The sequence below is a fragment of the Varroa jacobsoni genome, unplaced genomic scaffold, assembly GCF_002532875.2.
Source record: "Varroa jacobsoni isolate VJ856 unplaced genomic scaffold, vjacob_1.0 scaffold_446, whole genome shotgun sequence".
NCBI lineage: Eukaryota > Metazoa > Arthropoda > Arachnida > Mesostigmata > Varroidae > Varroa > Varroa jacobsoni.
In genome coordinates, this window is record NW_019213348.1 from 100,819 (window position 1) to 125,614 (window position 24,796).

At 40.2% G+C, this 24,796-nt stretch overlaps 1 protein-coding gene across 2 annotated transcripts; it reads right to left on the reverse strand.

Annotated features, from left to right (window-relative positions):
- Positions 1–347: 347 nt before the first annotated feature.
- On the reverse strand, positions 348–23,481 carry ringer (tubulin polymerization-promoting protein ringmaker). 2 transcript variants are annotated; one of them, XM_022833305.2, is made up of 5 exons: positions 23,042–23,481; positions 9,054–9,294; positions 6,208–6,337; positions 3,586–3,676; positions 348–2,331 (listed from the first exon to the last, which is right to left on the reverse strand). In XM_022833305.2, exons 1-5 carry the CDS (start codon positions 23,175–23,177, stop codon positions 2,258–2,260), a joined length of 672 nt encoding a protein of 223 aa, XP_022689040.1. In that variant the 5' UTR covers positions 23,178–23,481; the 3' UTR covers positions 348–2,257. The 2 variants fall into 2 exon arrangements, with proteins under 2 accessions (XP_022689040.1, XP_022689039.1); XM_022833304.2 differs by having other exon boundaries at positions 3,581–3,676.
- Between the last annotated feature and the right edge of the window lie 1,315 nt (positions 23,482–24,796).

Here is a 24,796-nt window from a genome sequence, read left to right on the forward strand (position 1 = left end):
CTTCTTCTATTATATTTTCATCATGACTCCCAAGTCACGAGTCAAAGATTATATATGTGTTATATAAGAGTTACGTAATGTCTTTCTCGCAGTTTCCAGTCTAATGCACTTGTTAAGAAACTTGTATGAATCTACGTCCTAATAGCTTCCGCGGGCTATGAGAAACTATTCACGATACGGATTTTTCATACCCTGAACAGTCTGCCGTTCACACACACGGCACGCTGTGAGCGTATGGACCTAATTTAAATGGTTGTTTGCTCTGACATCTCAAGTTTTATACTGCGAAGTTTGTATAGACATAACCTGTTCTTTAGATAATCCATGCGCAGCTTAATAACATCATATTGCATTTCCGATAAGCATTTTTGATTTATTTTCTCATTAGCTTGCATCAACCCTATCGTGTTTGTTTGTAAGTTGTGTCCATCATGTATATATATATATATATATCAAATGACCATCAATCTTTATTTCTCTGTCATCTAATCTGTGGTTCATAAGTGTAACACGGATCCTCGTTAACGATCTTTTCCTGTCGTACCTTCTTTTTTGCACTGATCTGCTTTTTTTCCCTTTCGGTTCAAATGTTCTCTAGAATGAGTCATGAAGTTGAAATTGTTCCATGCGATGTTTTCGTTTCTCCATTTACATGTTAGCTCTTTTATTTATGCTCCTCCATATATCGTCATCACTCAATCACGCTATTTGATGACCCAGTTCTCAGCAACCTAGTAATAATATACAATGTATCGGTCCCCGGCCATTTTCTGTTCCTCAGTTATATCATAGAAGATATCATCGTGGGGCATAGTATAGGGATCAATTGGTCAGTTCGAAGCCGTTCATATCGCGCAGATTGGCACCCAGAGTGATTCTCAATTTATGCTTACATGAAAAGAGCGTCATAATAAGAAAAAGGCCACAATTGTCTGTCACCATCGGCTTCGGCATCGGTTTTTACGATGACGGCGTGTTTTTCTGGCCGCCGCGTCTACCCAATTCGAGGTAAGCCGTTCCGATCATGTGCCAGTATTAACCTACTTCATTGTCATCAAACATCCTCATACGTGATAATTTCGAGCTGTCAGCTTGACTGGCATCAATTGTTACCATATCCAAGTATTTCACTGAAAGATTGCTTTATTATTACTATGATAGTTCTTTCAAGACATCCACATGGCAGTGCTTTTACTCTATGTCGGCTGGGCAGTAACCATAGGGCCCACGACGCCTCACCTAAATGCACTTGAGGCATCTGAACCTATTGCATCTTTGGCGAAAATTTACGATGGACGCTAACGACCAAATTGTACAATAAATTGATATAATAAGGTTCGCCTATAGAGCAAATTCTGATATCGTATTTTGACGCTGTTGGGCTTCATAGATAGATAGATAGATAGATAGATGGAGAATGGGGCATATTATCAATACAAACGTTTATGCCTTTGGGAATACGAATAGCGGTAACGTTTTTCGCATTGCATAGAATCATGATCATTCAGATAATAAATTCAAAAACGCATATCATTTAACGGATTTCGGTCAACAAGAATTAATTAAGATACTCGCAGCAAACGTTGGATGATTTTTCTCTAGCGGGACTTTTCACACCTTTGTACAAACATAAACCGATCACTAATACTTGACTGCAGTGATCGTCGAATATCCTTACGTGTGTTTGTAATTCTTAAGGATTGGCTTCAATGGATACCATTCATATGTCATTCCTCCGCTGTTCTCAGTGAAGTGGGGTGAATCGCTTGGTCGATGCTGCGAAAGCGTTCCTTGACGAGGTCGTATACGTGGTCTTGAGATCGAGGATGACCCCGTTAAGATCAAAACCAATCTTTTTAACTGTTTTTCTGTTGCATGCAGGCATCTGATAGCAAATGTTCTAACCTTCTGCCTAGTAAATTGATAGTGATAGGGTATGCAGCAGCAGCAGCATATATACACAGGAACAGCGGATTCAAGGTATAAAGCTCGTAAGAAAATTAGATGGGTAAGTAAGACGTGTAGCGCGTTTAACAAGGTGGTTGTTGGATTGGACTAGACAATACATAGATAGATATATAGATATATATACGAGGAACGTGGCGTAGAACCTTCAAGTGACTACGCAGTATGTGACTCTAGCTAGGGCAGGATAGGATGTCTTTTACTACTCATATATTATTCAGCTTATTGTTATCTCATATGAATGTGCTTGTATGTGTGTGCGTTAATATATGGACATTTTTAGTGAGTCTGGTCATAGGTGCCTTCCTCCTTGTAGCCGGAAACATAGCCGGAGTCCTTTGGCGGGTCCACTCGACCTTCCTTCCCCTGAAATCGCCAAGACGAATGTATATATATATATATATATATATATATCGCATATAATGTAATAATAGTGAAGTCCTGTAAGGTGAGCCTATACACAGTATTCTGAACACTTATATTAATAATTATATAACAACCGAGCGACTATCGCTATTCTATCTGTGCGGTAGTGACATATACCCCCCGTGCATTCGCGGCCGGTGACGCTTCTTAAGAATACCCAGACTCAATAACTCGTTTATTTTTGGCAAATGATCCGCACTAAATATATACATCAGACGCTACACCGCACCATTTTCGTGTTGAACCTAGTTCAGAACTACTCAGCGTGAACTTAATTTCTGAGCCAAATCTTACCACAGTTTTGTCTTTCGCGTCGTTGCACTATCCCTGTTATTTTGTTAGGCTTATTTATGCTGTCTCATTATATTTTACTCGTTTTAATTCTTTTTAGTATCCATGCTTCCCTGCATTGTTCGAGTCGCTGTTAGTTATACTGCTATTCAATTAAGTTAGCCTGTTTTCTTATCGGAAATGTTGGGGTACAAATCGAAATTTTGACTCAAAGCTGCCATATTATCTGTGTGTTATGGTCTTTCCGTCACCCCCACAGCAAATGTCCCATATCCTGCGTCTCAGTCATTTCATGTTCACCTTGCAGTACCGATATTGCTATAAAACCCTATCTCTAAGGAAAATCCGCTAGTAGTTAAAATTGCGGATCGCTTGAGAAAATCAAGCGGGTTAGCAATGAGAGGCGTCATCGTACACTAACATTCATAAGCGATTTATCGAGAAAACACATAATTGATTCGGTGACACAAGATGAAAGATAAAAATTCTTATACATCCGTGTGTTTTACTGCTATAGTGTACAACTCGATACAAAACGTAGACTATCACTAGTTTTTAGCCGTTATCTATCGAACTGCTCTCGAAGAAACCTATCGACGCCCAGTTTCCTGCACTTGTTAGCTCCGCACCGCAATGTTTTAACAAGGCTTAACCTATATTATTCCCTAGTTAAGCCACGTTTACGAGTAGACAAACCTTAAAATGGTCTATACATTTATGCGTACTCCTACAAGTTTGCCAGTATCAGATTGAATGCTCTAATTCGGTACTGGTGTCTAGTACGAATGACCTACCAGCAACAAACGCAACGCATGAAACGAAGCTTTAGTATACAATAACATTTCATAGTTGTGATTGTTCGTTCACAAGAAATTATCCAAAAGCTGGGTTAATTCACCTTGCCTTTACCAGAGTCATCAAAGCGCTGTTTGTGGGTTCCGGTATATTTCGTATGATCCGTTAAGCGAGCCACAGCTCCCGTTGCGGTTGCGCTCTGTAAACGTGGAAAATTTACAGTTTTCAATGCTGCTCAACATCTCACATATCATAACCGTTTAAAGGAATAGTTGACTTATAATAAATTCATTGGAACGTAAAATACGTTCAAGGTGGCGTACGATGCATTTCTGGATATAGAGAATCAATGCATACAAATACATAATTTTATTGTTATTGTTGTTGCTAGTAGTTTGCTCACATGATTCAATAAGCTATTTTTATCTAGTACTTATATGCGAAAGCTTATACAACAATGAATCGATCTTATCTGGTTAGATACATTGCACGCATTGGCATCCGATCGGTTTACAGAAAAGTCCACGAGCGTTTATTTGTATACATTACATTTATGGCTTCCGTATAGTTTATGTCCTTTAAGTACGACGCCTAACGCAATAAACGACATTTTCCGTTGATGATGAGTTGACGTCATAAAATAACTGCACCAAATACTACAACGATAATTAGTTCTCTGCATGATCCACTTTTGTTGCGGTCGCCCTATTTACTGCAATCATTCTGTAATAAAAAGAGTCCTAATTGTACGCATATATAGTTAGGGCTGTCCTCGATTTTACTCAGGAAAGAAGTCCAACTCCCCAACAGGCACAAGGTGTCCCGTGCCAAATGGCGCCTGTAAACGACGTTCTTGTCCTTAGCTCTGTGTTGTTGTTGTTGCCGTCGTTGGCTTCACTCAGGCTTCCGGTACCCCACAGCCATCGCAGTGCCAACGGTCACCATCAAGGCTGTATCCGGGTCTGAATCAACCCTGCTGACATGCAAGCGCCAATGAGCAAATAGTCTCGTGGTAATAGCAGTCCCTGCTCATTCTACTTCTCTAGAACTCCTTGCCCATACAACTACTTTTACCCTTTCTTTTCACTTTTTTTCTCTTTCCTCCTACTGCGATAGCTTCAGCGCGACCTCAGCTTTTCTACGCGACGCTACTGCTATTCGTTCTGCTATCGCTGCTAGCCGGAATATTCTAGCGTGGAACATTCATGACCTGTACTGTTTCTTCCTGCCCGACAACCCGTAACTATATTTCGCTTGCGTACGTTGTATAGTTGCAGCAACAGCAGCGGCGACAGTTATTGCTTGTCTCACGCTATGACGAGACGAGCCGACGTCGGCCGCTGGCCCAGCCACGCCCCCAAAATTGGGTCACTTTCACGCTTATCCTAAACAGAGGACGCGATCGCTAGCGCTGCCGTAACCTTGACGCACTTCTTGTCTGAGTCTACGAAAGCAGGGTCTATAAGAGGGGGTCAGTTAAACGGGCCGCCAGCATTGCTACTGTGAATAGTAGCGGTGGAAAAGAAGGGCCCTTTGATAATTATACGGTTTTAATGGCCACACGAGGTACCCGGTACCAAACGATACCTGATAGCAATGTTCCAGAGTGCAGTAGAATGTACCGTAGTGATACGTTTAATTTTCAAACTATGTTGCTTCTTTTTTCTATATTTACGTGTATTCTACAAAAGTGCACAGTAAACCACTGTGCTAATATTGTTTCTAGTATGGTTTAGATTATGTTGAACAGATGGCTTACAGAATTATTATGGAAGGATATTATGGATAGGTTTCTGCTAGATATTAATCACTGTTTCCGTAGGGAAGCGCTTTCATTGGAGCTGCATAAGCTGCCGCTTATAGTCATATCCGGAATCAGTTACCCACTATATTAGATACGATACCGACGAAACGTACTCGCAGCGGTCTGATTCAGCTGTTTACGGCAGCAGTAACGGCAGCTCCGTGACTGCCAATCCAGAACTTTTACGAATCGACCATGCTTAAAGGTACCAGGGCATATGGATGTTTTGATGCCAGCAGTCGCCAACCTATTCGTTCTACGTATGAGCATAGCGTAATTGCACGCACGCTTCTAAACGCTGCCAATGTATCCATCGTTTCAGCATCATCCGTTTGGCCAAGGGACGAAATGCTTCCTCCATTATATACCGATTTCGTCGAAGTCGTCATTGTAGCCGCACACTGCTACAACATTTTTATATATCTATGGACAAGTGCTATACAATATGTTCAAAAAGTTACATATGTTCCTGTTTAACAGCAGCATTTATATGGATTCTCAGTCCTTACTTTCGTTGATAGTAAAGGAAAACAATTAAAAGAAGCAAAATCGTAACTGGCCTGCATCGCAAGTGACATAATACGATAGTTTAGCAAAGTCGATCAGACCAGCAATAGCACCACTAGATAGTATAGATATCATTATTTGCTATGTAGGCGAGCTACAGACGTCGTAGTTTTCATTGAGGAAGTATTCGATGTAAATTCGGTCCATTTTGGCGTGCGTTGTAGTAAGAGCTCAGTATAGGGCCAGACACTTAACATTTATAGACATAGATGTGACTTGTCCCGTACTCATATGCTCCTGCATATAGAAACGTCAGCTCCAGTAAACAGAAGTTCGCCGCAATAAATTCAGCTTGAAAAAATAGGTACTCGTTAAAGTTATCAGCCTAACGTTGCTCCACAAATGAGTGGTTAACTAACCTGAATCCTCGTTGCTGGGGCTCCACACGCGCATAGTTTCTGCTTAATGTCCTCCAGTGGGACCTTTTTATTCTTAGCAATCTCTTCGAGGAACTGCTCGTATTCTTTTTGACTAAGCGCCTTCTTTGTCCTGAAACATGAAATAAAATTCGGTTACGCATTTCGGTTACACAGAAATGATAGGGGTCTTGCCCAGATGATTAGACATATACACAGATACGCGATGACTTCGATATACATGATAACAATAATAATTATAGTAACCGTAAATGATAGTCAACAAATATATTTCAGTAATGTCGCGTACTTCGCTTGATCCCTATTTCACTTTTTTCAGTAGAAGAAAAGAAACTGAAAAGTACACCATCTAGACGCATTAATCGTTAAATCTCTGGCGAAGAACGGCCGTTAGGTCGTACTCTATTTTCAGCTTGTGTATTACACACTGCGTGCCGTGACATATGCTGACAAGTATATGTTCGTATAGCGTGAAAACCTTTGCCGCGACGCCGCTGCGTCAAACCATAGCCTGATCCATTTGCCGCAACGATAGACTTTGGCTGCCACGAAAGTCTTCCATGAGAACTTCTGCTTGAACACGGTCAAACATCAATTTTGTCAGACTAGTTAACAGAAAGCTCACATGAGACGTGATGTATCGATGCCCTTTGGGATGATACTTATATGAGCGTTGGCCCAGTACAGCTAAACCATCCTTTAGACACAATGAAATACCGTGCTTTCTTTCTTATAGATCAATTCGCGCAGTCTTTCTAGCACAAGCTTTCTTTCTCCTATTTCCAAAAATCCGTTTGTTGTTGCCATTGGGTAACAAAACCACCAGAAGCCAACAGAAAACTGCTCTAGCAGCCCAAAACAAAAATATACGATTTCTACATTGATCCAAAGTTTGCCTGTCGTCATTAAGCGCTGCGCTGTTCCTAGGCATAGCAAATGTCCAGTGAAGGAACAAAAGTTATTGACCAACAACCTGATCGACAGACGAGGCCACCTTCTACCCTTTGCTGTTTCTGCTCTAGAAACGCGAGTCCACCTTTTTGCTGCCGCTTTCTGTCCATTTCTTAGCTCATGACTATGCTTAGGAAATAGGCTTACACATACAAACATTGATGTCGGTGTGCTTTGTTCAGCAGAGGATCATATAGGTTTATCGTTATCGAGCTTTCGCCGTCATGAAACGTATATTCATGACGGAAAAGAACTCGCGCACTCTTGACATAAGCCGTTTCTTGTATCATCTATTGTCATCGACCACCCAGTTGCGGCTGGCTTACTAAGATAGGTTGGCAGGCATCAAACAATTCTTTATATACTGATGTGGACTGTATTTACCGATAATTTATGATTCAATTAATACTTGCTATACGCACATACATAAATACACAGAGTGGGGCAAACGTCCCTTAACAATTTTAGGACGTTCATCTTACACTTGTTATTTCGGTAAAAGTAATTTTAGGTTGTGTTTATTTGTGTACTTCAACGCTATAACTAGCTTCCAAACTGATGAGAGACTCTGGATAAATAGATATACCAACGAGACAAAGTGAGACTGAAATTTTCATTGCTGAGTGGATCTAATAGTTAAGTAAGCCACTCTAACCAGGTCGTGAGATTCGTTCTTTGCCACCTGTAAAGACCATGCCAACCGTATTTTCGTACTGCTGGGGCAAAATAACCGTTGAAAAAGACTTGACTTTCTAACCATCCACTCTACCAAATGTACCTTAACCCAGCTTCGAATTCATGTATATAACCTAGGAGGTTGACCGTATGTTTGGAAAAGGTTACCAGGTGTTTTTTTTCTCTATATTATATTAAAGCTTATACAAAAGCTAAAGTTTAAAAAATTAAAAAACTGCACGGTTGATACTTTTACAACTTCGATCGACTTTATCTTATGAGAAAAAGAAACTAAACCAAAAACATCATTTGACTTCCCAATAATAATAACAATTAGTGACATTCTCTGCAACGCGTGAGTGACCTTAATTCGGTCTATTCTCTAAAAAAGCTACAAGGTTTAGTATCTGCTTTCGGGGCAGCATTACTATGATAGCCTGCAGCGGGTGAATCTTCAGAGACAACAATTAAGTTGACCAATGATGAGGTCGCCTTTTCCTCGCTTCTTTTTAAGCATTGAACGCTATCTGATGGTAGCACTGGCGCTATACAGCTATTAATATAGATATGGCAGTGTTCCACAACTGCTATGAATCAATAGAACGCTAACAAATGGCAACAATTAGGAATGAAAAAGTGCCCTAAGGACAAGGTAAGGACGACAAGGTCGGTAAATGTTTTCATTTTTGTTTGGGAGGGACAGACGCTAGCAAGATGTAGTTACCGTATGTTTTGATTTCACACGTCTCAAGTTTAGCAGGCAAACATATCACGACAGCGCCATTACGAGGAAAACCAGTTATTGGGCTTTAATCGTCCAAACGAATTACCTCTTATACCACTCCGTTGGCTACCAATAAGGTTTATTGGGCTTTCTGACCACGATGAGATTATACAGTTAAGGGATTTTCCGCTTGTCGAATATTAGTACTAGGAAGCTACTTCTATTTATAACTAATAACCGATGTTAAATGAATATGACCATCATTCAATTCCTGCGATTTATCTGTGACACTATTAATAGGGCGAAACGGAAGGGAGGACATTTGGAATTGCATTGAAGTAGTTAGATCCCAAAGTGAAGAACATCGAGTTTAGCGCGTACGAGTCTCAGCTAACTAAATAGAATCAGAATGCATCCACATTCAAGAAAGCAGCTTTGAAGAGTGACGACGGTTTTTTCGTCTGTGTTGGCAACGTACTTGGCAATTTTTTTAAAATAGATGCCGGTGTCAACTGTGGTGACTTTTTTTCCATCAATAACCTTGCTTTGTTTGAACCATTTATCTGAGTTCGACAGCGTGATGGCCTCCCCTGCGGATTTCGAATCTCCGAACTTCGCGAATGCCTTGAACTGTTCTTGGAAGGAGGGAACTTCGCCCTCCGTCAGCGGAGAGCTGGAACGCGCTCCTGCCGATGCTGGCCGCACCTCGTCACTCATTGCTGAAATTATTTAGTCTGTGTTAGATACATTCATAAATATGGTGATTACGAAGATAATAACTGAAATTAAATATACCGATTTCAAAGCATTGCTACATTTTGTTGTCAACAAAAGATGCAAAGACAGAGCTAATTCATTAACTAATAATGAAGATGGTATTAATATTAAAAAACTCCGTAAAAGGGCGTCAGTTTTCCAGCGAAGAGATGAGTATAACCTACAAAGAAGAAATAGCTCGCTAAATTATTTGTCGAAAATATATCTATATATAGAAATAATCGAAAAATACCTATATATTCCATAAATCTTCCATAAAGACGTTGGTTTTTCCCTGATACATACGTATTATGGAAGAAAACAAAACCCGATCTAGTCGTCAGCACTTATGGTGATTTCACATAGAACGCCATATATCGTTGCATAAAACTTAATTTTTTTAATTAAAATTATTTTTTTAAATTAACATTAATTTTTAAAAAAATATTAAAATAAAATTTAAAAAATGCTGTTAAGGATATAACCAGATGATTTGAGTTTTGGATTAAATGGCTAATATGATTGTAAGAAACACTTTTTTCATGGTTGAATTTTCACCATCGTTTCCATGGAAAGTCCTCGGTACCGCTATTCCACACTGCATCAAGAACCTTTAAAGGTCAGACATTTAATACAGGGACCAAGAACAAGAATCGATTTCTAGGCCAATTGTCTTCCTATTGCTGGGAATTTTCCTGCCCATATTCAGGCCTAGACCACTCTACTTCCGGCTGTTGAAAAAAAACGCATTATTTCAACACTATCGCGGCAATGGCGGGTATTATCCCGCTGTATATTACTCATTCGAATCTAAGCCGATTTAATTGATCACTGTTCAGGACTGCCCCCTTTCGCATCCAGATGTCGCCCAGCCTTACTAATAATTTGCTAATGATAAGTAAGACTGTTCTGAAACTTTATTTATGTTTCTGTTTTCAAATAAATTATCTTCTTATCATTCTATCTATAAATCTAATTACACCTTACAGGGTTTCGACGATCGCATCGTATGGCAGTTTGCCTTGCACCTGAAAAGGATACCATTTTCTATACTTTGGTTCGCTTCACAATAGACCCTGCGTCTGAACGGTATGGAGTCTAGAGCACCACTAGCGGCGCCTATTTCTCAGTCAGTTCCAGCACCATACTCTACGTAGAGGCTGACTAGTGTCGTCGTAAGTCCGCTTTTGTACCAGGGGCCACAGTTTGAAACCACTGCTCTACGGTTTAACACGGTATCTACCATGATCCAACCCTGAGTCTTGTGCGGTTAAGCTTGCCATTTAAAAGAAATAAAACACTTTGTCAACTTTATTTTGATTATACGAGGTTCCTCGTATTTCGTTCAATTCAGGAATATGTATTTCGTACGGCTCGAGCAAACATGACAAATAAATAGATAGCGGCAAACGTCTACGGATCTATATATACATATATATATATATATATATTTTTTTTTTTATATCTATATATGTATATATTTTTTTTGTTTTTCATCTGCATGGCTGCATGGCTGTTTGACTACTTTTTTTAGTTAATTTATTGTTTTTTTGCAGATTAACTAGAAACAATTAACCAGCTCTTAGCTGAGCGACGTGTGCGAGCAGATGATCTGCTGACCTTAGGATTTCACTGAGAATCCAGTTCGTAGCGGTGAGCCAGGTTACAGATTCGTACATTAGCAACAACTTTTTCTGGCAGTTTCTACGAACAATTTATATTTAGAAATTTAACCTTTTACATATTAAAAGCAATCCAGGTCTATGATCTTTTTGTCACTCATACAATTGACATATTGTCGTTAGATGGTGAAGAAATAGCCCCAACTCTATAGATAGAAGTATGCGTTAGTATTTGTTTAAAGCCTTAGGATAGTTCTTGAATTTGTACTAGTTTTCCCAGAGCTGAGTAATTCTTGAACCTCAGACAAGCCAATCTACAAAACATAATCTCAATCGCAATATATATAAACTGTATTCGTTGTACACGATAGGAGCCGATTGGAGAGGAAGCGATAGTGAATTTCCGCACCGTAGAAAGAGCACATCGAAGCGTAAATTTGTCGACATTATGCTCAACTGCCAACAACAATGAGATGCTTAATAATTTTTAATTTGCCCGATCAGTGTAATCGAAATGACCATCGTTTTATATTGTAGATAGTTGTTTGATTACTGGCAAAACAGCAAGATTGGGTTTCGAGGTTGCATTTTACGATTCCTGCTATTCCATTAATAGGAACGTCTCATTAGAAACGCCTCATTTTCAAACCATTCCACAGGGACTCCCGCGCCAAAATGTTATTTCCTCCAAATACCATCTACTCTCGTAGTCTGGCCTCTGTGTCTCCAACAGGGATATAACAATACGAACCCATTTGATGCCAGCCTGTTTGGTTGGGTGAGGTAGTGTCGACCGCTATCATCGTCTCTAGTAGCTTTATCGACGCTATTGTTATGTGTGGACGTGCCACGACCGTACGAAGTGAAAGCACCGGCATCTAGCACACGTGTGCATAAATGGCCAATACTTAGATATATATATATATGTAGGAAAGGCTAAATTCAACCGCGGCTACTACAAACCAAAACAGTAGTAATTATGCTATCGTTGTTTTTCTACGTCTTGTAATTTTTGCGTCGACACAGCTTTCCGGTATATAGAAACAAGGTGCAACAAGCTCGAAGAAGCGAAATGAACAAACAGGTTCCGGTATTTTTAGGAATAATGTAAGTAGTTACAAGTAGAGAGACGTATCTAAAAGAGACCGCCACTTTCGTACAAGATCCACCCGCGGCCCCTTTCGTACCTGCTTCAACGGCTACAAAGCTGATGTACAAGATGAATATTGAGACGAGGGTAAACCGATCCGTACATGAGATCAGTCAATCCTGCACGCGTCCGAGATAATATGGGACGGTCGAGGCTATCTAGTCGAGCAAGCTGTCTATGGACGCTGCAAAAGCCGCGGGGTAATAATCGCAGCTATAAAATGGCTGAGTTGTCATCGTTCACGAGAATAGACACGTTTATTTGCAGCCTTCATTCGCCACACGTTCAACAAGCACTTCCAGTCATAAGGCGTCTTCTATTATATTATTTATTGCAAAAAATAAAAACAATTAAGATAATGTAAATAGGGCAAAAGTCCTCGTGTGTTTTATCTATTTAGGATGAAATCTGCTTGTCGATTCGAACATCAATCAACGGCCGCTAGGGCGATCCACATCTGCCAGAGGATGGCTCAACTCCAAGGCGAAGTACATAAAAGGTATTTTGTCTGCAGCATGAAGTACAATAATGCCGCATAGTCTTCAACATCAGCAGCAGTCGTCTGTCGACGAATGTAATTTTGTCTGATTCCCCTTCACTGAACGAACCAGCCAATGCGAGGTACGGCAAGCTAGAGATATACTTAAACTGGGCTGCTTTCGGCAACATTGCTAAGTTTTACGTTTTTAACGTGCCAACGTTTTTACCGACAATTGCGTACGTAAGCACGTGAGTATACGTATATATAAAAAGCAGTGTTTTAATCAAGCGTACTTGAGACGTTTCAAATTTTTCACGGTTAGTTACGACATCGAACAGCCATCCACTCCGGACTACTGAAAATCTATCACTTAACATCGTGGGTACTGTTATATTAAACTTACTGTTTTCGCTCAGCTTAGTATATACGTTACAGAATAGCAGCTATATTGTGTTTCTATTGAATAGGAGTATGAGTGTGTATTGCTAGTTAACTACGGCGATCAATTTTTTGCCCTGCCCTACGCTATACAACTGGACAGTGGCAGTTTTCCTCACGAACAAACATGGAAAACTCATTTCTCGTGTCCATGAATAAAATGATAAACAGAATTTAATGATCTAAAATAAGTCAATCGCTCCTGGGTCATTTGAGAGGTAAGCCAGACTGTTGCATATCGACAGGGCTCGAAGCTTTAATGGACGGGCACATCGACCCACTGAATCATACAGTGTAGATCATTTCGCTACTAGGAGATTTACGTTGGTATAAATAGACGATGATCCGGAATCATTTTTTCCCGAGTAAGCGTTTTTATTATTAACAGCAGTATGTTTGCCCGATACGGGAGGAACTTGTTCGTTATATGTTAACAGGGCAATCCTGGTTAGAACAGATTAAAACGAACGTATAATTCTAACTAAACTCCTAAGCTATCTCCCCAAATCGTTCAACCTGTCGTAAATCATGGATCGAAGCATTGTTAGAACGAGCAGTATCGCTGACTTCCCGATACGATATACTTTTGAGAGCTCTTTCATAACGATATGGACGAATGACGTTCAACCGCTTGTGATTTGAAATCATATTTCTTCTTCGGAAAGTTTGAGAACAAATGTAGTATAGCTTATATACGGTACCATGATACTAAACACCTAAAAATGAGATGGGTTTCAATTTATACTTGCGAAGTGGGTCAAGGATCATGATGAGCTACTGCAAATGCAGGTCACTGACCATGGGCTGGCCCCTAATCTCAAACTATAAGTTACGAAACCATATATATAGGAATAGATCATTGACATGACGAATTGAGGAATATTTAGTCGACCTGCAACCTAACTATAGGAACGCACACAACTTCGTCCGTCTGAAACATACCATTAATGAATAAATAAAAAAAAGATGTCATTTCTAGGATCGAACGTCCATCCTATCAGGCTACCGGGAAGATATATTTCGTTTATATAGATGGTCAAACAGCAGAAGTAACTTGAAACGATGAAGATCTTTAAGTAACTTTCCATAGTCATCATCATTTTATTATTAATTATCAACAGGTAAGCATCGAATCAACGCAATAGTGTTCTTCATTATATAGACGAAGCGTTCAACAGCTAAACCAATTACTATATAAAAGAGCAAAGTACGCGGATGCCCAAAGAGGACTTCTGTGGTGATAAACAAAAGTTGACCGCGATAGTGCAGCAAATAAAGAGAGCTACAGCTGCAACTGTACAAGCATCTGCTTGCTGTTCAGACTCATGTCTTCTGCAAAGCTTTGCAACAATATCTCATTTATTTCAAATGATCGCGCTTTTACGTAAAGGCAACCCCTTATGGAGGGATGTCAGCGCTTCAAGCATCTGGACCTTGTCTAATAGTCGTATAAGCAGTGAGTTGCACTAAGACTAATTTACCTGCCGAATCGTTGGACTCACCGAGTTATTGACTTATCAGACTACTCAGACTGCTCTTTGCTCCCGGAAAACTCGAACTATCACAGGTGTGGTGGTAAAAGGCTTATTTGTCTCTTCATTTCTACGCCTATATCCCCTGAATTAATTAATAGTGCCTATAATATGTCTGTAAAAGTTTTTCGGGAAAAAAAAATCGTTATTATTAAAAAAAAGAGTCTTATATTATATGTCGTATCTTAGCATCTTGGTCTAGCCATTATAAATGCGAGGGAAATCCGATGTCTAAAATATTAGCAAGATCTCTTCGTCAACATTGGCTGCAAGAACTAAAGTTATCGTTAGGTTACCACTTTTCAAAAAACAAAAGAAATTACGCAAAATGGGTGTTCGTCCTCGTCGTTCGGTATCTCGTATAGCAAAATTTAAAGAAGTGACCTCTACTTTTTCCCTTCTATCATAAATTTTCTCCGAATTCACGCACAAAAAACGTCGTAGTCATTCGCCTTAATCTTGCTTATTCTATTTTGTTAAAATTGAATTCTCAGCCAAACTATATTCATAGTAAGCTAGAACACACAATATAAACATTCAATGTATGTGTGATTGAATGTTCCAAAATATTAGTTTTAGTTTTGTTATCCATGTGTAATGAGTGCAGCATATACAGCTAAATGCTCCAACATATCTATAGCCAAGGACTTCCCTGAATCGGTGCGTACAACGGCCGTGTCGTTGCCTGTACGGCGGAGATGGACAAATATATTCATCGCATGCAATTCTCGCGGTTTGTCGGTTACGTCCAACGTCACTGGTCGATAACACGTAACGACAGCATCATCTCGTTGATCTTCCTTTTTCGTTTTTTGCCTCTTTTCGCTCGCAGCCAAGCATCCTCGGATTTCACTACCACCAAATTGTAAGAAGTTTGCCCTTCCCTCATTATTGTAAATGCTCGTATTATATAGGTTAAAAATGGAACCGAATTCAATAAGTGACGAATGATCTTTATGTTTATCTTAAGGGGTCTATAGCCATGTCTTCATGGCCAGACCAACATAAAAACCATTTTCAATGAAATTACCAAATGTACCGTACTGACTCGAGGATAAGTCGCATTGTCAATTGGAACAAGTGAGGGGGCTAAAGAAGGGATATAGGTATAGGAAAGAGTAAACTAGCGATAATTTTTGTCTTTAAAGTTCTGAAAAATATAATTATACGGCAGATTCGAGTGCTTCACATACTTATTTCTTTTGTTACGGCAAACAGTAGTTCAACAATCGTGGAAATATACGCAGTACAATAGCACACTAGTGCTACATTTCATAAACGACCACAGAGTACTTGGTTAGTATGCACAAAATCGTGATTTGGTAGCTCAAACGGCCAACAGAGTTCAAACGATATAGGTTATGCAATTGGTAACATTAAAAAGAAACCTTCAAAGGGCTAGGGAAATCGAATTTTCAGATCGAACTGTAAATAGCGTTACCATGTTCTCATTCGTCATTTGGACTGACGATAGCTTGTGGTCGGATACAGTGTTTTCTGTAGGATCTTTTTTTTTTACAGCGATGGTAAAATCAAGCGTCATCTTTATGGGACTATAATCATTCACGAATTTTCCGTACAGTCAACTTAAGTAGATCGCAATTTAGCTTCAGACGTGCAAGTAATGCTAGTATATGCATAAGCCGCGTCAAGACATTTATTTCATAAGCCGTAGTATCCACATAGCGGAGTGCTTCTTCAGTCCCAATTCCGAGTAAAAACCATCAAACTATTCAAACGCTTTCCACAACTATGTTGAGTAAAGCCCCTAATGATGATTTTTGGTATTACACCTCAAGCTTAGGACATCCTTGCTCTCCTGTTGAAACTCGCTGAGCATTTCCTTCACTATTGGTAGTATTGAGCAGCTATGTCTACCATTGCACTTATGCCCTGTTCGGATAGATCAAAGCTATCAGCGGTATCGAAGCTCGCTGTTGTGATAACTGCATCTGCAATTCGCCAATGCATGCTTTCTACAAGTGTTCCTTTATTGGGGAACTCAGTACTATGGCAGCTGCAGAGCCGCTGACTACTTCAGGGTCTGAGCCCCATTTCAGCTCTCGGCTCCTAATCCGTCCCCGTTGTAGAGTCACCCCTCCCCTCCACACACGCACACACACACACACTGCCGTGCCGTTTTCCAAGGGACGCGCCCACCTACCATATAGGTTTGGCAGCGAGAATCTTCGTTAAGGCGCCAGGGCTACTCTCAGCTGGTGCGGCCTTCGAACTATTCAATGCGTCCAACACTGCTTAACTTTCATCTCGTACCAAGCGTTTTTTTCACTCTAGCGTACTCGGTTTATAGTAGATGTGCGCATCTGAGAAATAAGGACTCATTTATTTCATCTGTATATATGACACATGCTAGTAATGCAGGGTGTCGCATAACTGCAACGAAAGATAAAAGCGTCTAAATTTAACAAAAGTCATAGACAGCTTGTAGTACTCTCGTATGCGATCAGCTGGGCCAACACATGCGGCTCTCAACGAGCAATTATAGTCACTCTATATGCGCGCACAAATTTGAATTTTCTTTGTACAGACAAATGCCGATGTACCAATAAGAACAGAGCAAATTTCTGTGCAGCAGTACTCCGTGTGTCCGTATTTTACGTAGAGGGAAATCGACGGCGAAACAATGTCTCATCGATGCTATAAAGTTGTCCATTAAGAATAGTATTCAATAGCACATACCAACTGCGCTTCGTGAGGCAGTCGCAGGATGGTTGGTGATTCCAGTGCGTAGCTCTGCCAGATTACAGCGATCCAGACTAAACCTATGATGCTTGCTCGCACCCGCTACTTTTGTTCAGACGTATAGAGTAGTTACAATGAAAACCTTTTCAGACGCATCCGCATAATAGGGCACCGCACGACACAGCAGACTACTGGAGGACACACTGCGCAAGCCGATCACCAAGGCGGACTAGATCAGTACAGCATAATCTGAGTAAAAACAAAAGGCTTCCTGCTATAGCTACACCCGCTGTTATAGAGGAGGACTCATAGGTTCTAGCCTATAGTCTCTGCTGAGCACGCAGGGGACGGTATAAACAAATCGAGATACCGCGCACAAACTGAGCTTTCGGAGCGGAGGGCATTTGCGCACGCGCATACAAAAATGCCGATTGCGGAGCCCTCTAGGGAACGCCTGGGAAGACTTCCGTTGGTGCTAAAGCCGGCAAGAGGTTTACAGCATCCTCACGTTGTTCACGGCCAGTTCGACGAGCCGGTTCTCAGTTCGTGTACGTTTGTGCCGGATATGGCTATGATACGGCGGCTACGTGTTCTGTCGTACATAGCCTTGCAATCAGGCATAACGGAGTGACAGTTAAACTAAGAGTGCACAATTTTTCAGTGCAAAAAACCTGCTCACATTAGCTATGGCACACCATTAACATGGGACGTTTCGATATTTTGCCAAAGTTGGAGATTCTTTCTAGATTCACGACAAGCAACGAGGTCAATAAGATCAGCAGTAAAAATTTGATACTGCCCTATGTGCTTCGACATGACGTTTCTCTCAACTAGCGTAGTTTCACTAGCGTATTTTAACAGCTTGCGAAAAAAGGACCAGACTCCGTAAGTTATTATTAATTTTCATTTTAAACGTATGGATTGTCTTGGAGAAGCAAAGCTCGAATCCTGTGCAGACAAAAGGCTTGCAAAACCTATCATATCATTTCAGTAACTGTTAAATATTATATGGGAACACTTTACTGCGGCCTGCCTAAGTTACATATATGTATGACCATAACTGTTTGAGTACCCAAGATGTTATGTTAAAAACATGAAGGCAGTGCTTCGATGACACCGGCCGTGTTTGATGCAAATAAAAGATATATGTTTCAATAAGTACCTAAACTTCTACAGACAGTCATACAAGTACGATAGTAAAGTCAATGGAAACAACATGTTAGCGGTATACTTTGTTTTCCAGATATACACTTCATATAAATTTGCCTTTGTAAAATATACCAACGGATACCAACCGAGTCAGCTAGTTTCTAAGCGAGTGCGAAAATGTAGAAAATGATGATGTCTGGTTAACAAATACCTAATGGCGGGTGGTGAAATTAATCGTATGGTCACTTATTTCCCCCTTATTGTTGCGTGCATGTTCAGATTTTTCAGCCGCTTACAGCAACTAATTAATACTGCTCAAATAAGCCGATGGCCTTCCGAAAACACGGGCCATATTTTCTGTGAGGCACCTGCTCTAAGCCGAAGGTAAATTTATATACTGCTCGATCTATACATAGTATTTAAAATTATAGATCGTGTCTAATGATCCGAACCTAGACAGACAATACCGTGGGATTACGTCTGACGATAAGAAATCTAAAGGGAAATAAAGTTTTAAGATATACTTATGCGAGAAGATACGAATATCTGTGCGCTAAGCCATACAAGTATCGACGTAGTTCATTTCATTTCCGCCCACGTATCGATGTGAAGCTTGTTTTCTCGGCATAGCTCATCAACGGTCTTCTTTTTGAAGAGGCAAACGAAGACTTCATAGACGTTCTCTGAACCGACGCGGTGCTCGCTCGCAGCGAACGCACCATGGCTCTACCATTCAAGATAGAAATGTGTGTTTTTTTCTGAGAGCTGTTTTCCCAGGTTTCCGTACCTTATTAGAGTAATTAATTCATTCATACACTTATTTATCTTTTCCGCGCTATTCAATGCTGGAAACAAGCCAATCACGGGACTAAACTAATTTCCATTAATACCCAAGTAGAATTTTACATTTGATTACATTAAGCTAATTTGTAAAAATGTAAGCTTTCATATATATGGAGGTTCAACCCGCTCAGTACTCCACCTATAGGTGATGACTATTCTTCTAGTTGGCTGGTTCTAAGCTATACAATTCGTTGGATCCCGGCAAAAAGACTAAGACACATAGAGTATTGTACAAGATGCTATAGTTTCAGGACAGCATCGAAATCCAGATCGATATGAAAATATGGTATGGTAAAAGTGGCTGGGCCTTGATGTGGTTGTATTAGGCTAGGTGTAGGTCACGGTCGTTTTCGTCATGGCACTGCACGCCTCCGTGACATGTTGTACCGGACGAACCATCAGTAAGCGCTGTTGGAAACCAGATGTTCGTGTGCTTTCGATGGCAGACAACAAAGAGATATCGTCATTTCTACATATTACCATTTTTATGTACTTTGTACAATGGCTCAAAAACGCACGCTTCAGCTTATGGTCCAGTTGTGTAGATATAATGCCACACAATTCTTCAAGCCGTCATTGGATAGTTCCTTTCAGAAGCTTATAGCATGTCTGAGTAGGGTCCACCCGTCTGTCTGTCTGAAATGATAATATGATTTGAACCTTAAATATTTTAGGCTGATACACTAGGGTTTCAGGAGAAATCTTCCTTGATACACCATTTTCAGGATATTACTGCGGATTAGAAAGGAGCAAGCTCGAGAAGAAAGCGTCTCGTTCCCATAAAAGAAAGTGCACTGGTATGTGTTTGTGGCATATTTGTATGAGCGCAAAAAAGGCTGGCATGGTAATTACGGCTGGAAATCCAACCATTTCGAAAAAAACACTTCGAAACTTCACATCCAGAAATCGATGGTGAGCGAATTACCCTAACAGCCCAGAGGTAAGAGGTTTTAGGTGACAGCAGCTAACATGAAGCCATCACCGGAAGGTCGTTCTAGAAATCTGATAGATGGAGTTATGATCTTTTCATGGCGATTAGGCCGTCTCATTTCATTGCGTAATATCGGGAGGACTACTGAGGTGACGTTAATAAACTACGTATTGTTTGCGTTGCCGCCAGTAACCAGCTATTGCTAGCACTACTGCATCGAATTTCGGTCACTCTTTTGGTAAAAACATTTTCACGTTTACGGCGGCGGCCTGGACGGTGCGCAGCAGAAAACGATTTTATAAATCCGTTTCGTTTTAGAGAATTACCACATGATAACAGTAACTGCTTGTAGCAACTTGCAGTTTGTATTCGACTGTCGATCGTCTAAGACAAAGGACATCCATTTGGTCTTCGTCTAGATAGAGTGAGAAATCTATAGCTAGTGTTTTCTGCATTGCTGACTATGATATAATATTTCATCTAAACATGCAACCAAAAAATTGAAATTTACAATAGAACGTATTGTGTATTTCTCTGATTTTGACGTTTCAATTTGCCTTGATTAGAAAAATATAACAAATATATATTTGCGATATCTGCTCAAGGTACTGCATCCAATACTCGTTGACAAGAAAATCTGATATGAAAAAAATGGAATTTTTATTTCGGTTTCATTTTTCTAGACCCTGTTATTTCTGCAGACTTTACCGATGTGTCGACTAGCCATAATTGACCGTATATCTTAGAAGGTATCGGAGAGTATTACTTTTAGTTAGGTTCGTAAACTTACTAATGTGTCAGACAAATGATTTCAAATAAAAGGGTAGTTAAATTTTTTCAATTGATCCTTCCATGGAAAAGATGAAAAATAAACCTAGATTCACTGTATATACCAGCATTGTATATAATTATTTTTTTACAATATGTTCGTTTATCTATCAACTATTCGACCTTCAAATGAGATGACGTGATAGACAAAATTTGTAGCAGTGAAATTAATTAAATGCATCAGATTTAAATGTTCGGTACGGTATCTTTTTTTCTGGTAAGTTTTCTATGGATAAACAACTGCTAAGTGAAGCGAGATTATTGTATAGGATGCAATTTTTACGGCTCGATGCACCGGCGCAAACTGTAACGGTCTTTTTTTTATAGATTTGAGACGAAATAGCTTTACAGCCGCGTAAAGGTAAGTAGAGACAAAAAAGAATACATTTAGGACCAAACGTACATAAGCGCACGGAAGCGCACGAAGGAACGACTTGCTTGAATGCGTAAGGAGACGCTTTCCTTGCGTTCTGTTTTGTACAAATCATGGCCAGCCAGATACACAGTTGACTGTATCAGGAGTGTAAGCGCATTTATGGCAGAACTAGTTCGAAAATAGGTTATCCAATAGGCTCTCCAAAAATTGGTTCTTTATAAGGATTCCAAGTCGCCAGAGATCGAAAACAATAGATCTCCCTCGACCCTTTCTCATATGAAGGATATTGTTTCAAATATCGTCAGCAACACCACATAGATAGTTTCACGTAACAGTCAATAGACAGTTGAATATCCTAGATTGGCTTTTTTTCTTTCTTTTTTTGGCCATCTTAAAGACTAGCTAGCCAGCGTACGAGCTTTAAAAGTAGACCGGATTGGACCTCGAGGAACACAGCAACCTACAGCCCAGATGAAGTTATTCGAAAAGCCTTGGTCACAGAAAAATCCAGCTGCCAATTTCTAGTCGCTCGTTACGCCTATGCGAGCTTCCTGCTCAGTTTTTTTAAAACAAGCTCTAATATTACTGTGTAGACTCCTGTGTCCTGAGTATTGTCTAGCCATAAAATGCTAGGAATATACAAGCGACTGGACGTCAGATACAAATTAGTCATAGGGATGCCGTTTGGGCCTGTTATGGGCTATTGCTTCGTCGAAGTAGTAAAGTAATCATGTGATGTCGGATTAGACGTGCTAACACCTCTTTATGGTTCGTTGGGTAATATCATGATATAGCACTCCAAACGAAGGTAACACAATGCGTCGTCATTCGCGTTAATCCGAAAAGGTCAGGCTTGCTTAGGATCCTTGAGCCATTTACTAGACTGGGATTGTTTCGCGACCCATGTGCCATTTCAATGTTAAACTACAGCATCATAAGACCTAAAACAATACGAAATGGCTGACTGCGCGATAACAATTTATCCAGCCCAGCTAATAGATCCATTGAAATTATCTCCGAATGGCCGTCTATCGCCGTACAGTCGCCGACCTAAAGCGTAGCGCGCACATGTTAGACACCGAAAATCCTCTATATGACATGTTTGTTCAGTCAAGTTAGTGACGTTGATCAGCGCTATTTTCGAAGGTACGACTGCGTCTCTGAACTAGAATACGGCGTATAACTGTGTATCTGCGCGAGTGAGTCTACAAGCTGCATCTAATTTAGCGCGAACCTGTCTGGTCGGTCGGGTATGATCGACCAGACTACACCTTCTATGTGTACTTACATTAAAGTTTAATTCATCTAAATGCTTTTGCGTTCATCAAAGGAAGCGTGACACTCTTGTTAGGAATTAAGTCTTCCAAAACAAACGGCGCTATAAGGGACGTTGTTCTAGGATGAAGGAAACCTAACAGTTCAGGAAGCTGGCCGGGCTGTTACGTTATGTTTTTATGTTAATTTCAAAAGAATAACTATGAATGGGACGAGGCTGGAATCTTCGCTAAAGTCCGCATGGACGATGTCAGATCTATCTAACTGGTATAAAACATCGCAGAGATTAGCGGGGTAGAAACAGACGTACGTTAGCTGTAACAATCATGTATTACCGTACTTATCGATGTATTATATTGCGCTTATAATTAGCTCTACATACGCGACTGTGATGGCAGCGACATTATATTCAGGTCTGTGACACTCTTCTTCATTTTGTTAGACCTTCCAATGCTAGACGGCATCCACCAAATAATCCAACGAATTGTTTCTGCTCTACAGTTACACCGTGTTATCATACGACAGTTGTTTATGGTTCAGGATTTCCAACGATTTCCACAATCAAATTTACTAAGACCATGATGAAGGCAATTAGATTTCAATTTTTTTACACAGCACGAGTCGTTAGTTTAGTATTTATCGAGCACAAGATTCTTAATTTTTTCGTTGAAGACCGTTATCCAGCCAAAACGATTCATATGAATGTATAATATACGTATATATGCTAGGATAATTCATGTACTAGAACGTAGCGCCATTTGAAGCAGTGGTAACCGCGACACCAGCTGCAAAGCGCCAGTGCTCCAGGAACTCGCGCAACAGTGGACCGATTGGTGTGACTTATTACCGGCTCTATAGCGTATCCGCGTGAGGAGAGGGACCCAACTGGGAAAGAACATCGTATCATCGGCCAAGATATTCTGCCTGGACGCTGACGGGGCAGCTATAAAACCAGCACCTATTTAAGCCGTATTTGCCATAACGTTTAGTGTATGGTAATCAGTATTAGCCATCGAGTGAGCAACTTCAGCCTATTATACCATCAACATCAAGACAAACAGTAGACAAAGACAGCAGTAAAATGTTCGAAAAGATCAAATGTTACCTGACTGATAGAGCACTGCTGCTGTTAGGGAGGAAGCAGGGAAAATCACACCCGAAGTAACCTTTTCTTTGTTTTCCCACAGAAGTTTTCTTAGTTGATCCTTATTTGAAGCTGCTCTTGTTTGGTTTGCCATAAATGTACGACTGGATGGTTTTTTTCATTGTACATAATCAAATTATATTATAGGCCAATATACATCTAGTTGTTCCTCGCGTATCTTTTCCGCATTTCATTTTATACAAGTCCAATTTTTATAATTCTAGCTGGATTGTTCAAAAACAGAAAATCGTAGCCTGATTTGAGGAAGCCGTTTTCACCCCAAGCGATATCTTTAGTAACCATGATTGGTTTTGAACCGGCGCACCCTATCATACCGCCCCATTGTAACTGAAAAAAATACGATAAAACGATTTCAGATTTAATCACTGGTGTTTGGACCACCATCGCCTGAATGGATATCCGTATTTGCCGTATGGCTACTTCGATTGAATCTTTCGTCATTACGAAGTACGGCTGCCATCGTAGCTATTGTGTGTTAAGAGCAAAGTTTCAATACGTGTCTACCTAGATAGGATAACAATTCTGTAAAATTGATTCGACCTTATTTTTGGCAGAAATTGATAGTCTTCCGGTACTAAAAGTCAGAGGCATATAATAGTCTTTCCTTACAACTCAAGCTACTATTTGAATATTGTTCGACTCGGACAGTCCCACTCAATTGCTCTAATGCGTGCGTATACATTTAATCATTTAGGGAAATATTCATGAGTAGATGACAACCCTAAGACCGACCCACATATTCAACGAGTCTGCTACCCTTTCACAAGGGCTATGCGAAATGCTCTTTAAGGGGCGCAGCTAGGAAATACGCTACAAACTAACAGTGTATCATCGCTTAACTAAGTTTATCTTCGCACGATGTAGAATCATTAAGCCCACATACCACCACGACTGGGACAGATACGTACGTACAAAACTAAAGTATAATAAAGCCTTTATAGTGCCTCAGATGTATGCGCTGCATAATGTCAA